Source organism: Ascaphus truei, chromosome 6, assembly GCF_040206685.1.
Source record: "Ascaphus truei isolate aAscTru1 chromosome 6, aAscTru1.hap1, whole genome shotgun sequence".
Lineage (NCBI taxonomy): Eukaryota > Metazoa > Chordata > Amphibia > Anura > Ascaphidae > Ascaphus > Ascaphus truei.
The window spans coordinates 6,700,765-6,717,562 of NC_134488.1; the positions used below are offsets into that span (position 1 = coordinate 6,700,765).

Consider the following 16,798-nt stretch of genomic DNA (forward strand, 5'->3'; position numbering starts at 1 on the left):
CATTACATGAACCTTGCTAGCTGAGCAGAGTGACTACCAGCACCCCCAAGGAGGTCTGTATCTACAGAAGCAGGGTTCCCTGGAGCTGAAATGCATGGGATTCAGCTCTGAACACCCCCTGCTGCTATGCTTGTTCAACCTATGTTTAAAAAAAATTAAAAAACTGCAAAAAAAGAAAAGAAAAAAAATCGAGGACTTGTATTGCCTCTTTAAATCACCAGTTCCACTATTTTTTTCCACAGTTCACTTCAAACAAAGCGCTTTCATCTGCCCCACCATTGTCACTTGGAATATACCATTAATCAATAGACTTTTAAAAGTAACAAATAAATGCATGAAAAGGTGACTGTAAAATTGAATAACAACCCTGAAGCACAAAGAAGAGCAACATTCTGACATCAATATAGTTACAAAATAACAGATTTTCAATAATGAAGGTGTGGTTGAAACCTATTCCAGCTTCACATTGCAAAGCCAGTAAAACCAGCCTCACACTGATAATACACAAAAGGTTGAAACAGAGGCCTATGAGTAGGGTTACTGGCTATGCACTTCTTTAACCCAGGCTGTACTGAAAAGCAAAAGGTGTGACACTATATGCTTCTTTGCATCTCATTTCCCAGAATCATTTGCTGCAGTGGAAGCACTGTATGCCAGGCCAGGGTGCGCAAACTTCTTGAGCTGCGACCCCTGCCCGGCAGCCGCAGCGTTCGCGCCCCCTGTCTCCAACGACGCGGCGTCAAATGATGCCGCGGGTCATGTGATGTCAGGTCACGTGACCCCGCCACATCATTTGACGCACGTTGTCATGGCGACGCGTCACGTCACTTGACCGCGCTGCGTCATGTGACGCCGGGTTGCCATGGCGACGTGCCTCCGAAGACCCAGCAGAGAGCAGCTAAGGGAGTTACAGAGGCCTCATGCCTGCCCTGGCATTTAATTTAATGAAAACTGATGTACTCCGCTCAGGACTTTGCTGACTATTTTAAGGAAAAGGTGGAATCCATACGTCAGAACATCCCCTCTGTTTCTTCTTCCCATCCTACACCTCTTCCTAACTCTCCTCCTGCCTTCCTTGACTCTTTTTCCACTGTCTCAGAGGAGGATGTGTTGCTGTTGATCGTCACTTCTCCCTCTACCACTTGCCCTCTTGACCCCATTCCCTCCCATCTCCTAAAACCTCTTGCTCCTAAAATAATCCCTACGCTTACACACATTTTTAACTCCTCCCTCTGCTCTGGAACCTTTCCATCCTCCTTCAACCATGCAACAGTCATACCATTACTCAAAAACAGCAAGCTTGACCCTACCTGTCTTTTTAACTATCGACCTGTCTCCCTCCTGCCTTTTGCCTCTAAACTCCTTGAACGTCTTGTATTCTCTCGCTTGCTCCATTTTCTCAACACCTATTCTCTCCTAGACCCTCTACAATCTGGCTTCCGCACTGCTCACTCCACGGAAACAGCCCTCACTAAAATAACTGACGACCTCCATGCTGCCAAAGACAGAGGTCATTACACTCTGCTCATATTACTCGACCTCTCTGCAGCATTTGACACCGTGGACCACCCTCTTCTCCTTCACATTCTCCATACTCTTGGTATTCAGAACAAAGCTCTATCCTGGATCTCATCCTACCTCTCCCATCGTACTTTCAGTGTCTCTTCTGCTAACACCTCCTCCTCCTCTATTGATCTCTCTGTGGGGGTACCCCAGGGCTCTGTCCTGGGACCTCTTCTCTTTTCTCTGTACATACTCTCTCTAGGTGACCTACTGTAATAACATCTTTTGGGTTTAAATATCACCTCTATGCTGACGACACACAAATATACTTTTCAACACCTGACCTTACACCTGCTATACAGACCAAAGTTTCTGAATGTCTCTCTGCTATATCATCCTGGATGGCCCTCCGTCGCCTTAAACTCAACATGGCTAAAACAGAGCTCCTCATACTTCCTCCCAAACCTGGCCCTACTACCTCCTTCCACATTACTGTTGGAACTACGATCATCCACCCAGTAGCCCAAGCACGCTGCCTAGGGGTCACACTCGACTCCTCTCTCACATTCGCCCCTCACATTCAAAACATTTCTTAAACTTGTCGCTTTTTCCTCCGCAATATAACAAAGATACGCCCTTTCCTCTGTTTCTCGACTGCTAACTCCTCTGACTCAGGCCCTCATTCTCTCCCGTCTTGATTACTGTAAGCTCCTGCTGTCCGGCTTTCCTGCCTCTCACCTGTCTCCCCTACAATCTATCCTAAATGCTGCTGCCAAAATCACTCTACTCTTTCCTAGATCTGTCTCAGCATCTCCCCTCATGAAATCCCTCTCCTGGCTTCCGATCAAATCCCGCATTTCACACTCCATTCTTCTCCTCACTTTTAAAGCTTTACACTCTTCTGCCCCTCCTTACATCTCAGCCCTAATTTCTCGCTATGCACCACCCCGACTCTTGCGTTCTGCTCAAGGATGTCTTCTTTCTACCCCCTTTGTATCTAAAGCCCTCTCCCGCCTTAAACCTTTTTCACTGACTGCCCCACACCTCTGGAATGCCCTTCCCCTCAGTACCCGACTAGCACCCTCTCTATCCACCTTTAGGACCCACCTTAAGACACACTTGCTTAAAGAAGCATATGAATAGCACTATGAACATTCTGAACACATGATACATAAAGCTTGGCCCCCTGCAGATGCACTTACCAGAACTCCCTCCTACTGTCTCTGTACGTTCTCCCTACCTACCAATTAGATTGTAAGCTCCTCGGGGCAGGGACTCCTCTTCCTTAATGTTAGGTTTGTCTAAAGCACTTATTCCCATGATCTGTTATTTATATTATCTGTTATTTATTTGATTACCACATGTATTACTACTGTGAAGCGCTATGTACATTAATGGCGCTATATAAATAAAGACATACAATACAATACATAAATAAATACTTGCCGTCCCCACTAAAGTTGATGCACAAATGATATTGCAAGCACAGCAAATACTATCAGCAGATATGTTTAAAGCTTCACTGATTTTGCTATATATTACAACAAATAAACAACTCTGCTAGCCTTTATAGAGACACATCTGTTCTGTAAAGAAGTACAGAGGGCAGCTGGCAGGATGCACATCAAATGCTTCTTCCAGGAAAAGCAGCAGTTTAACTGCAGGGATAGCATCAAAAGGCTTCTTATCACTCCTGAAATGAGATAAAAATAATTTAAAAAAAACGACTCATGCATTAATAAAGAATACAAGAGCTGGAAAAATGAAGCCACTTGTGCTACATACTGTAAATTGATATAGACAGCAGCTGGAAGCATCTGGCAGCATCTGGCAGGTGGAATTCCAAGGTGAAACAGGTTGCATGGCTGCTTGTTACTACGTGTTGCATCATTTGGCTGAATCACCTGCAATACCAGAAAGACCCAGTCAATTATGTAAGAAAGTTGTGAACTATCTTCGAAAGCAGAACAAGAACAGTGAAGGCGAGTGCCATTTATGCATGGTTTCCCAATCAGTTGTCTTCTTGCCAGCAATGGATCTTCTGACTTTTTGATAAAGGTTTATGGGTGTCTGTTAAAGTTCTTTTGTTGTTTTCCTTTTCCTCCTTATAAACCGATCAACCAATGTGGCTAAGCTTATATTCGTATATAATGCCAATACCCTAACTCCCTAATTTTGTAAAAGCTTTTAAAATACTTAGTACAATCTACTGTACTAATGGCAAACACTGCATTGTTGTTGTTGCTGCTGCTTTCCATTTGAGGGAAAACTACTGAATAGACAAACCATGACTTTACTGAGCTTTAATTTATGTCCTTTCCAAAAATGCATGAAGAATGATGTATTGATGGCCTCCTGGACACTCCGTCTCTGGGTCCATTTTCACCCGGTGTTGTTTCACAGAAATAAAAAAGGAACAAATACACAAAAATGAATCATGAACACAGAGTTTGGAAGTTTCCTTTGTAGGAGGAAGTTGGAGTATTTAAAGCCCCCTTCCTTATTCAGTATCTGTAATGCCGTCTTTATCCTGTTGGAGAAGAGTTGAGACCTATTTATTTGAATGGAGTTGAGCTCTCTTTTGTCTTCAACAAAAAAACACAAACAAATAGTAGTGCTAGCCTAGTGTAGTTGTGTGGTGATTAGGGATAAAAAACTTGGTATAGTGAATAATATAAACAAATGTTTATCAATATGAAAGTGATGATAATACAATTATTACATTAATGTGTGGTGTAGAAAGGCCATAAGATGAACGATCTGAGGGTTGCCATACTCAAAGGTAATCTTAAAACACCAAAGTTCCCAGCAGAAAAGGAGACTGCGCTCGTCTGTTTCTCCTGGATATCTCTGTTTATCCACCTTTCCCCCGCAGCTCCCAATTCCTCCGGCGATCACCCGGGACAACAGTCAGAAATACAATAAAGTTGGGGCGCAGAGAGAAAAGGGTGGTGTTAGACAAAATCACTTTAATGGGTAAAATAACATTTAAAACTTACAATTAGTAAAGCTGCATCGCCCATGGGGTTCCCAAGCCTGTCCTCACTAACACTGCCTCCCTCGGCAGTGTCCTACTGCGAGTCGCTGCCCTGCTACAACCCGGAAGTAGAAGTCCAATACAGGGCTCTCTCGCGAGATCACTACTCAGGAAGTGCTGGCTCTGGCTGGATAATAAAAATGAACCCCCGATAGGCTATAGGTACCACTCTCCAAGACCGAGTGTGTACCCTATATTCTATGCAACCCCTCAACGCGTTTCGCGCGATCTTGCGCTTCGTCAGGAGGTAGTATACATCTCAGGGGGCTGCCTTATATAGGCCACCACTCCCCTAATCATGCTAAATCTCATACACTTGTGCATACTTGTTACAATGAATAATTAATGATCCTGTGATTAGACAAATACTCTCAACATGACATACATAACAACAAATCACTATTATCTTATACATTCGATTTAAAACCTTTTCCCCTAAAATTTACTTTGAAATTACTGTAAATGTTCCTTAAAATACTCCCTAACTTGTACATAGTGCCTTAGATCATTCACCTGCTAGTCAGCATGTTGGAATTGCCTACTCTAGTAAAACTTAATCTAGTTACAGATCACTAAACATGTTTTATATTTTATATATAAAATATCTTTATTCTCTTTCACCTATTTAAAAATTAATTAAAAAATACCAACTAGAATTTTAAAAAACTGTTCAAATTAAAAACCATTATTTTACTTGTTATAAAATTGGTATCCATATAGCTATCTCAGGAAGGGATTTAACTCTATCATTTCATTCAGACCATCAGGCATTTTACTTTTAAGTGTGTATATCCAAAATTGTTCGCGTTGGAGTAACTTTAAATCTCTATTCCCTTTTCTAATGTCTTTTTGGACTATCTCTAAACCTCTAAACCTTAGACCTTCAGGTAACCCATTGTGGTAATGTAAGAAATGTAGGGACAGATTGTGTACTTTTTTGCCATGTTCCACATTACGTTTGGCGTTTCTAATACCGTTCACATGTTCGCGAATTCGCACTTTTAATGGTCTTATAGTTTTCCCAACGTAACATTTGTTGCATGGACATGTGATAATGTACACTATAAAATTTGTTTGACATGTAATAAAATCTTTAATTTTATATTCTGACCCTGTTTGTTGATTCACAAAGACCTTATCAGTGGACATGTATGGGCACATTACACATTTCCCACATTTGAAATTACCCAAAGGTTTCGTCAAAAAGTGTGTTTGCTTTAAAACTTTAGATCCCTTTAAAAAACTAGGGGCCAAAATATTTTTTACATTTTGTGCCTTCCTAAAGATAACCTTTGGTTTATCCTTAAGTTTTTTGCCTAGAATGGGATCCATTTTTAACACCTCCCAATGTTTGTTCACCAAGTGTCTAATTTTGGATTCCTGTTTACAAAAGTCTGTTATAAACATAGGTGTTGTGTCATTACTATCGGATCTCACTTTTCTTTGTGGTGCTACTTTAGTAGTGTGTTTCTGGGTCTATTTTCACTTTTGATAAAGGATTTCTGTATTAGATCTTTATCATAACCTTTCTCTATAAAGCGCTGTCTTAAAATGTTAGATTGTTCATTGAAATCCTTAGGTTCTGAACAATTTCGTTTCACCCGCAAAAATTGCCCATATGGTATATTATTGAGCCAATTTACAGAGTGATTGCTACTAAAGTCTAGATAAGAGTTAGCATCCACCTTCTTAAAAAAAGTTTTGGTAACTATACGGTTGCCTACAGCTTTTAGATTGAGGTCCAGAAAATTGATTTCTACAGAATTAGTATCTCCACTTAGAACAATATTTCTATCATTTTTATTTAGGAATGCAAAAAAAACGTTGGGAAAACTATAAGACCACTAAAAGTGCGAATTGGCGAACATGTGAACGGTATTAGAAACGCCAAACGCAATGTGGAACATGGCAAAAAAGTACACAATCTGTCCCTATATTTCTTACATTACCACAATGGGTTACCTGAAGGTCTAAGGTTTAGAGGTTTAGAGATAGTCCAAAAAGACATTAGAAAAGGGAATAGAGATTTAAAGTTACTCCAACGCGAACAATTTTGGATATACACACTTAAAAGTAAAATGCCTGATGGTCTGAATGAAATGATAGAGTTAAATCCCTTCCTGAGATAGCTATATGGATACCAATTTTATAATAAGTAAAATAATGGTTTTTAATTTGAACAGTTTTTTAAAATTCTAGTTGGTATTTTTTAATTAATTTTTAAATAGGTGAAAGAGAATAAAGATATTTTATATATAAAATATAAAACATGTTTAGTGATCTGTAACTAGATTAAGTTTTACTAGAGTAGGCAATTCCAACATGCTGACTAGCAGGTGAATGATCTAAGGCACTATGTACAAGTTAGGGAGTATTTTAAGGAACATTTACAGTAATTTGAAAGTAAATTTTAGGGGAAAAGGTTTTAAATCGAATGTATAAGATAATAGTGATTTGTTGTTATGTATGTCATGTTGAGAGTATTTGTCTAATCACAGGATCATTAATTATTCATTGTAACAAGTATGCACAAGTGTATGAGATTTAGCATGATTAGGGGAGTGGTGGCCTATATAAGGCAGCCCCCTGAGATGTATACTACCTCCTGACGAAGCGCAAGATCGCGCGAAACGCGTTGAGGGGTTGCATAGAATATAGGGTACACACTCGGTCTTGGAGAGTGGTACCTATAGCCTATCGGGGGTTCATTTTTATTATCCAGCCAGAGCCAGCACTTCCTGAGTAGTGATCTCGCGAGAGAGCCCTGTATTGGACTTCTACTTCCGGGTTGTAGCAGGGCAGCGACTCGCAGTAGGACACTGCCGAGGGAGGCAGTGTTAGTGAGGACAGGCTTGGGAACCCCATGGGCGATGCAGCTTTACTAATTGTAAGTTTTAAATGTTATTTTACCCAAGTAATCTTAAAACACCGAAAGAGAGACAGTTGCATGAACACAAATTTATGCAACTGTTCGGGACACTTAGCGGTGGCCTAAACAGAGATCGAAATTTTATGAGTTATTACTGACACAAGTGAATTCTCTTCCCATGAGCGCTAAAAGCCATGTCTGTACATACTGTGCTATATGTATGCACACACAGCTGTCTCTTACACATACTAATACTCCTTGTTTTTCCATCCCTATACACCAATAGGGACCACATAGTATCCACACACACTTTTAGTTGTGCTACAATCTCTCACATTTCCACACCTACCCACACCATTTATATTAACTCCAACTCCACACACCCCTTTTGTAAAGCACTGTATATACTATGGGCTCTCCATTCATTTAAAAAAAACAGCCTTTAGGGAGGGAAGTGGAGCACAGCGCAGGGACAAATAGCAGGAACTAGCACACCATAGGTTAAAAACTACTTTATTGGTTTGACAAAGGGCTTAGCCCGAAACGCGTCAGAATGGGTGGTTTCTCCTTTTATGGTGTCTCCCCTTGTCAACCAATAAAGTAGTTTTTAACCTATGGTGTGCTGGTTCCTGCTATTTGTCCCTGCGCTGTGCTCCACTTCCCTCCCTAGAGGCTGTGTTTTCCTGATCTTCAATCAAGCTGGATGCACACCTACACGGAGTTCCTGCTGTTCGTTATCACTCTACACAAACAGTGAGTGGACTGTGGTATTATTTGGCTGGCTTCTGACTGTGTCATCTATATGTTCTGTGACCTTATCTGAGTGTGGTTGGTTAAAAGGGGACCGTCTGCCATTGGTATTTGTGTCCCCCTAGTACCCTATAAATCCCACTCTAGGATTTAAGCCATCATTGGCAGTCACGTGTTTATGAACTATAGATTGGGATGACAATCCATGTCAATTTTTCTGGAGCAGTTTCGTTTAAATCTGTATACCCAGGATCAAGAATATTGATGTCCATTACCTATGGGACTTATTATATGATATACCTGCGGAATATTTCTGTTGCACCATGATTGGACTCCATGTCATGTTTTTGTCTCCATTCATTTATATTAACACAGATACACACACACACACACACACACACACCCTTACATCACTTACTTTCAGGTACCATTTAACACCTCTAGCCATAAATCACATCCACACACGGGGGAGGGACGAGCACAGATAACATTCCAAGAGACACTGTTTTTAAGTATACCCTTTGCTTGCTTCATTCATTGTAACATCGCCGGAAGAAGAGATCAGTGTATCTCGAAAGCTCGCACAAATAAAAGCATTTTCGTTAGCCACAGAACGGAATCGTTTATTTATTTTTTGATTATATATATATACTTTCTGCTTTATATATATGTAGCCCCGAGGTAAATTTAAACTTTCTGGCCCCCCTCCGCGAGTGCCGTGCGGTAGCGGGTGCCGCCGGAGGCTGTGACGGACCCGCCGGCACTTCGCGAGGGTGGGGGCCAGAGCAGGGAGCAGCGCGAGTTGTTGCGGCGCAGGCCGGTTGCCGGGGACGCGATCGGGCCGTCGCTAGGGCCACGATCGCGTTGCCACCGGCTGGGCGGCTTAGGCAGAGGGCGCCGCCTTTGCGCGTTAGTTCGCGCATGCGCAGTTGGGCGGAAGCGCGCGATGGGACTCCAGGGATAGGGAGAGGTCGCGCGAGAGTAGGGAAGGCAGCAGAGAGAGTGAGGCGGCCATTAGGGGTTCGCGCATGCGCGAGGGAAGTGCGCACGCGGCCCCAATGCATTAGGCAGCCCCTGGGAACTACAATTCCCAGGAGGCTTAGGGAGGCAGAGGTCAGGTGCTCCCTAGTGGCCAATAGGGCTGAAGGAAGCTCAGCCCGGGAAAAGAGATACATTTCCCGGGCTTTGCAACAGCAGTCAGGAAGGAGCAGAGGAAGGAGTAGGAAGGGTGCAGGGAGCTCGTGGCTCCTGCATCAGGTAAGGGTTCTCCCTAGATCCCCAGGCAGGCCCCAATTCCCGGGTAAGGGTAGGGGGTAACTGAAGAGGGACGCCTTAGACTGAGGAGGGACGCCTTAGCTAGGGAGGTGACCCTTGAGTGTGGAAGGTGCTGGTTTGGCAGTGTCGCAGCGGAGAGTGCTGTGGGCACTGTCAAAGAGGCACGGTGTGCTAGCAGTGGGATTGCTGCGGGATCCGGGTGGCTGTGTGTGATTGCAGCTGTCTGGGTGTGTGTCGCTGCATGTGCTGTGCGCAGTGCGTGCAGTGTGTGTGCACGTTGTGAATCCCTGCAGGCTGACCGTGTAAGCTGAATGTTGGCTGCAGGTGGGTTAGGCTGCTAGGATTAGCAGATACAGTTTAGACTGGGTAGCTAGGGGAAGGGGGGCGGTTATTGTCCACAGGCCCTAGGAGTTTTCCCCAAGCCATCCCAGGTTGCGGTTCTTCAGGGACAGGCCCTAGGTTAGGGTTGCTGTCGCTCTAGCAGTGGTTAGTGATAGGGATAGCGGCGGTTGCTGTTCCCACGCGGTTGGTGTTGCCGTGGTCCGGTTGCAGTTCCCGTTGAGCGGTGGGACCCTCGCTGGGGTCCACCGGCAGAGTACCTGGAATAGGATCAGACGGACGTCTGACCCTTTTAGAAGAAAGTGTGTTGCGGTCCCGAGCATCGGAGTGCTCGGAAGGTATCTCTGAAGTAATATATGTGCACCAACTGGGCCCTAGCTTAATATAGTGACTGCGCAGTCACCCACGACCTCCGTAGGAGTTACGAGACATTGGGTGTGGGGTGATCACAGGACACTGGGTGGGGTACACCAGACATTGGGTTGATGTGATGCGGGTAGAGCATCTGGTTATGGTTATGTTATGTAATGTGTTATATGTGTGTTAAGTAAAGAGTTAGTTATTGGTTATCGTATCTGTGTGTTATTGTATTTCTTACTCAGGGCTATCTTTCCTCACGGGGGATCCTGGGTAAGTGGAGGCGCTGCACCAAGTAAGGGTAAGGGTTTTTCCCCAGGCTCCCAGCTAGCGGAGGCTCAGATCTCCTGGAGCCACACAGGTTATGCAGTACCAGTAGTCCTTTAGAGCAGGTGTGTTGCAGGAGAAGGGACCGGTTAGACCACGAGGGGCCAATGTGATATTGGGTGGGTCGGCCGGTTCACAAAAAGGGTTACATATATATATATATATATATATATATATATATATATATATATATATATATAATGCTTGCAATCACCAGCAGGGTGATAAAAGAAGACAGCACTCAGCTCATCGGATATGATGTCTTATTAATACAAATCTTTTTTGACTACTTTCTGGAGTGCTGCCTCTGATATTCGTCCACACGGTATCGTATTGCCTATTTTGCGCATATAGGATTTGCACCCACCATTCTATACCCAATGGAGAGCCTTTGTTCTCATTTATTTACTATATATATATATATATATATATATATGTATATATGTATGTATGTATGTATGTATGTATGTATGTATGCATGTATGTATATATATATATATATATATATATATATATATATATATATATATATATATATATATATATATATATAAATAATGCATGTATTCACCAGAAAGGTGATAAAAGAAGACAGCACTCTGCAGGTAAAGTCCACAGCCCCCTGAGAAAGATCCCTTGATGAGGATTGAAACGTTGGAATTAGTGTAAATACTCTGAATATAGTTCATTTGGACCTTGTCTGCTGTGTGCTGTCTTCTTTTAACACCTTGCTGGTGATTACATGCATTATTCATCTTTATGGGCTAATCACCGCTCTTATACCTACACACCCAGGAGTGCCAGTGACCGCTTTTGGAGATATATATATATATATATATATATGTGCAGACAAGTTCTATTATTATTATCAAAAATATATAAATATTTTTATTAAGTGTTACTAGTGTTGCAACGCTGTACTTCCCCCTCAAAATGTATACTATTTGGTGCATAAGACATAGCATTAAAAATTAGAAAAGATAGAGAGATAAATTGACACCCAAGGTCACAGTCAGAGCTGAATCTGTGATTTGAACTGGGTTCGCCAACTTTAAAGACTGGGTTAAGGTCCATAAATTGGTTAAAATGTATTGCTACTCAACACAGCATCGCCCTGCAGAACAATCAGTAAGGGAGTAAATACAGCAGCAATAGTCTGTTTTCCCATAACAAAGTGGTTAATAAAAATAACACATAGTTATATTGATAGGTTAAGGCAGTTTATTAAGTGCTGCTGTGTGGTCCTCACGAACAGTGAAGTATTTATTGCACTGATGTTCCATGGTTATCACTAGCAGTTAATTAGCTAATGCAGCGATGTTTCATGGATCTCACCAGCAGTGAATCTGTTAACACACTTATGTTCTGAGCTTATCAATAGTAGTAAATCTGTTCTATACAGTGATGGTTGTAACTCTCACTTACACTACATTGTGGGTTATACTGGTCGCAAACTAGTGGAAGCATCTGTGCTCTAGTCATAACTTAGCAATGGCTGAAATAAGATACTCTGCCGTAATTCTATGGTTATCCATTCGATAAATAGATTCATTATGCGTCTGTCTGATTTTCTGTGTTTCAGGCAGTAAGGTACAGTAGATGGCGAACTTCAAAGGCCACGCCCTGCCGGGCAGCTTCTTCTGTATTTTCGGCTTGTGGTGGTCCGTGAAATACCCCCTCAAATACCTGAACAACAAGGTAAAGGGAAACTGCAGTTCCAACAAGTGTTACCCGCGTCTGGAGTTCATTGAAGGGATAACCAAGGCTGTCTTTGTTCTAGTAGGTAAGAGCTATGGATTTAAATGGTTTATTGTTACTCTTATCTATGCACACGATTAAACCCTTCGTTGCTAGAGGGCTGAGGGTTACAGTCAGGTTGGTCTAATAAGATAATCATATGCTGGATCTTACATAGTTACCTAGTAGATGAGGTTAAAAAGAAATATGTCCATCAAGTTCAACCTATGCTACATTTTACAATCCAAATGGCCATGGAGCAGAATGTGAATTGAAAAGAGATGCTGATTTCAGAGTTTGCTGCTTGGTGATCCATACTTCTTATTGCGTGACCAGGGGTGCGCAAATTTCCCCCCCTGCGCCCCACTGTCTGCTCTCCCCCCCGTGCTCATACTCCCCCCCCCCCCTCCTTATTTTGTCTCCGGATTCTGATGTCACGTTGCCATGTGCATCATGTGACTCGCGGTGTCATTTTATTCCACGTTGCCATGGCGACGCATTGCCAGAAGCCGCCAGAGACAAGGTAAGGGACCTTACAGAGGCCTTGCACGATCCCCACCATTTAATTTAAATGCTTTGGGGAAGAGAGTGGGGCATTTGTAAGCGCCGTGCCCCCCCTCCCCCAGATAATCTCACGCCCCCCCCCCCCCAGGGGGTTCCGCCTCCTAGTTTGCGCACCCCTGCTTTAGACTATCTTAAAGCAGCAAAACATGTGAAATCATATGTTTAAAAAAAAGTTCTGTAGTATTAGATAATAGTAACTGGGTTTTGTTGTTGTTTTTTTCATCCTTAATGCCATTTTTAAAGAATCATTTGATATTTATAGCAGATTGTAGCCTACCTCGCGACCCAAGCAGTGCAAGATCTTTGCAACACTTTCCTGGGTGGGATAACTTGTTGCAAATGTTCACAGCAGTTTGAGCTGTAAAGTGTAACAATAGATAATGTTACCTTAGAAACATAAGGATACATTGTAGCTACTGTGCTAAGTTACACTGACTAAAGCAGCCATTATGTTAGGCACACAATCATGATTGTTACAGATTTATAACAGTAGCACCAAATGATTGCCAGCTTAGGTAACAATGTAGAATTATACATTCTCAATGCTTTACTTATAAAAATAAGGGGGGGGGGGAAAGGTGGGGGGGGGGGGGGTTGAAAGTAGTATTACTGCATTAAATAGGAAATAATTGATGCAATACATGTTGAGGGGGTGGGGGAGAGGGGACGTCCATATTTGCAAGACTTTAAAAGAAATGTAAAAAATAGGATTCACTTTTGTACTTCATTTAAAAACTTTAAATGTATCGTTATGTAACATATTACTTACAGGTAATAATGCTCCTGTTTAACTTGCTTCTTGGCTGAGAACCTTTTTCTCAAAACAGTCAGGAAATTTGCACCCTGTTGATTGTCCTGATTTAATAAACCTCTTAATTATTATAAAGATCTTGCAATTCAAGATTTGAAAACTATTTTTAATTTTGGAAATAAAGCAAACGTGGTACTGTCAGTGGCTATGTAGATGAAAAGCAAGACTATACATACTGAGTCTGCTTCCGTGATGTCACCCACGTTTAGCAGGTGCGTTTTCTGACCAGGCTAGATGCCATGGGCGTGTGTGTTTAGGGTGTGTTTAGGGCGCGGTCGTGATGTCATGGGGCCGGTTCGCCCTCATTCAGTGAACCGCTCACGTGACCCGGCCGTCGCGCCATGGAATCAAATGTAACTGATTCCTCAAGCTCCGCGTGCTCCCTCACGCGGTCCATAGCTGCGATCATTCCCTTATGGCATTGTGATCACACCACGGTCTTCAGGAGCATGGACGCAGCCTAACATCTCAGTATAAATAAAAAGCAATAAATGTATAAAAACGGCAAACGCCAAAGATAAATAAATGACACATTATCTAAGTGGCCTCCCCCCTATGCCATTGTGCACTACTATGGGAATTTGAAGGGAGACCTGTCAAGAGAAAAAATAAACAACAAATTAAGTTATCATATATAAATGTATTTAAATTGGGCATAAAAAACAATAATCTTACAATAGAAAAACCATAAACCATGCACCAATACATATAAAAGTCAACAAAGTGCATAGAAAAGATATTCCAACAAATAGAGCTACAATATAAAACGAACCGATACAGTTTGCTTTCCGCACTCGAGCTGTCCTGAGTTTGCTTAAGGACGACGACCACCCCTTCCTGCTGCGTGCGTGAAGCATCTCCCCCAAAAAACGCTCTTAAGAGGGGGCTCCCAAAGGAGACCCCAAAATGACAAAAACACAGTACACACACAGCACACCGGAGATTAATGACTCAATAATGAAAAGGACATATGACTTTAAAATAAAGCCTTCGATACAGAGAGCGAAAAGTAGAGGCGAGAGCGGGCAGCCATGCCTCGTACCACTCCTGATCTTAAATAGATTGGATGAGAAACCTTGGTGTTGCACCCTAGCGGTTGGGTTGGTATAGAGGGCCAGTATTGCTCCTATCAGTTTGTCTCCAAAGCCAAAGGCTCCAAGCGTAGCTCTTAGGTATGCCCAGTCAATCCTGTCAAACGCCTTTTCCGCATCTAGACTCAACACCATAGTTTTTATCTGTTTATTATTGGCTATTTCTATCAGATCAATAATTCGTCGGGTATTGTCTGCCGCTTGACGATCTTTAATGAAGCCGACTTGATCTGGGTGTATTAGTCTAGGCAGGATATGACTCAATCTGTTGGCAATTAGTTTGGCGTATATTTTGATGTCTGTTTTTATAAGGGAGATTGGTCGATAACTCTTACAATCGAGCTGGTCTTTACCTGATTTATATATAAGGGATATGGACACTTGGAGCATTTGGTCCGGGAATGGTCTGCCCTTCAACACCTCATTGAACATGTTAAGCATGTATGGGGCAAGGGTTTTTACATTTGTTTTGTAGTATAGGTTAGAGAAACCATCCGGGCCCGGAGCTTTTGCTGGCTTTAGTTCTTTAATCACCTGGGTAAGTTCCTCCAGGGTAAACTCCATCCCTAAAGACTCTCGCTCCCCAACCTCCATCCTCGGCAGGTTGGAGCCCGCCAGGAAATCCCGCAGAGCTCTTTTTGTGTTCAGATTGTGTGCCACTTTCTCTCCATTGTAGAGGTTTTCATAAAATTTCTTGAATTCCTCAACTATCCCCTTGGGGTTGGACGTGGATGCCCCCGTCTGTAGGCGGATGGCTTGGATATTATAATTTGGGGCCTTGTCCTTTAATTTGTTTGCTATCATAGTATCTGGTTTGTTTGCTTCTGTATAAAACCTCCTCTTAGACCAGCTCAATGAGTTCTCTGCCTGGGCAGTCAGTAGTAGCTTCAACTTAATTTGTACATCTTTAATAAGACTCAAGGTCTCGGCTCTTGTATGTGTTTTATGCTCTGCCGTTAGATCTTTAAGTTTTGCTTGTAATGCTGATATTTTGGCGTTTCTATCTCTCTTCCTACGCGCTGCTAGATTCATTAGAGTTCCTCTACTTTTCGCTCTCTGTATGGAACCACTGGCAGCCCAGATTCGTAAGAGCCCAGACATCACAGGAATAAATGTGAACAACCAGTCCCATAAAGTGGCTCTATATGCCGACGATGTCTTTTTGACCATCTTTAAGCCATTGACCTCGCTCCCAAATCTCTTTGACTTGCTAGGGAAATTTAAAAGGATTTCGGGGTTCAAAATAAACCAGGCCAAATCAGAAGCATTAAACATTAATCTCCAGAAAAATCTGGAAAAATTACTTTCAATTAATTTCAATTTCAATTGGCAAAAATCAGCGATTAAGTACCTAGGAGTCAATATCACCAAAGACTATCAATCGATATATAAGGCAAATTATCCTTTATTATTGAAAGAATTAAAGGAAGACATGAGAAAATGGGCCAAATTTAAAATATCATGGATTGGGAAAATATACAGCGTCAAAATGAATCTTCTCCCAAGGGCCTTGTACCTATTCCAGACCCTCCCAGTGCCACTGGGATTGAAGAAAATACTCTCCCTTCAATCCACGATCTCTAAATTTATATGGGGAGGCAAAAAAGCGAGAGTAAAAAAACAAACCCTAATAAAACAAAAATTGGAGGGGGGACTAGCAGTACCTTGTTTGTTATCCTACTATAAGGCAGCCCAATTATGTCAAATTTCCCAATGGCAAACAAACCCAGAATTGAAAAGATGGGTGGCATTGGAGAAGGAGTGTCGCTCCCCATTGGAGTTAAACAACCTAATCTGGTCCCCAAACACGGCAAAGAAAGCTGCATCCGAGCTGGTCTCCTTGATGACCAACTCACTCATGATCTGGAAGTCCACGAAGCTGTCATGTAACCTAACTAGTAAGAGATCCCTAATGACCCCATTATGGGGAAATTCGGACTTCGCTCCGGGTCTGAATAGGGCAGACGCCTCGATTTGGCGAGCTAAAGGTATACATAGACTTAGGGATCTGGAGGGCAAAAACAAAATTAAAACATTTGAACAAATTAAATCGGAAAAAGAGATCCCCCAATCATAATTCTTTAGATACCTCCAGATCAGAGCATTTTACAACAAATTCAAATCCCGTCCCCATTGAC

At 42.4% G+C, this 16,798-nt stretch overlaps 1 protein-coding gene across 4 annotated transcripts in view; it reads left to right on the forward strand.

The window, feature by feature from the left end:
* The window catches only part of TMEM45B (transmembrane protein 45B), a 51,762-nt gene that overhangs the window by 4,660 nt on the left and 30,304 nt on the right, over window positions 1-16,798 (forward strand). For all 4 annotated transcript variants that reach the window (XM_075603336.1, XM_075603337.1, XM_075603338.1 and 1 more), the window contains exon 3: window positions 12,040-12,240. In XM_075603336.1, the coding sequence (XP_075459451.1) occupies window positions 12,057-12,240 (184 nt within the window). In that variant the 5' untranslated portion in view covers window positions 12,040-12,056. The remainder of the gene's footprint in view (window positions 1-12,039; window positions 12,241-16,798) is intronic.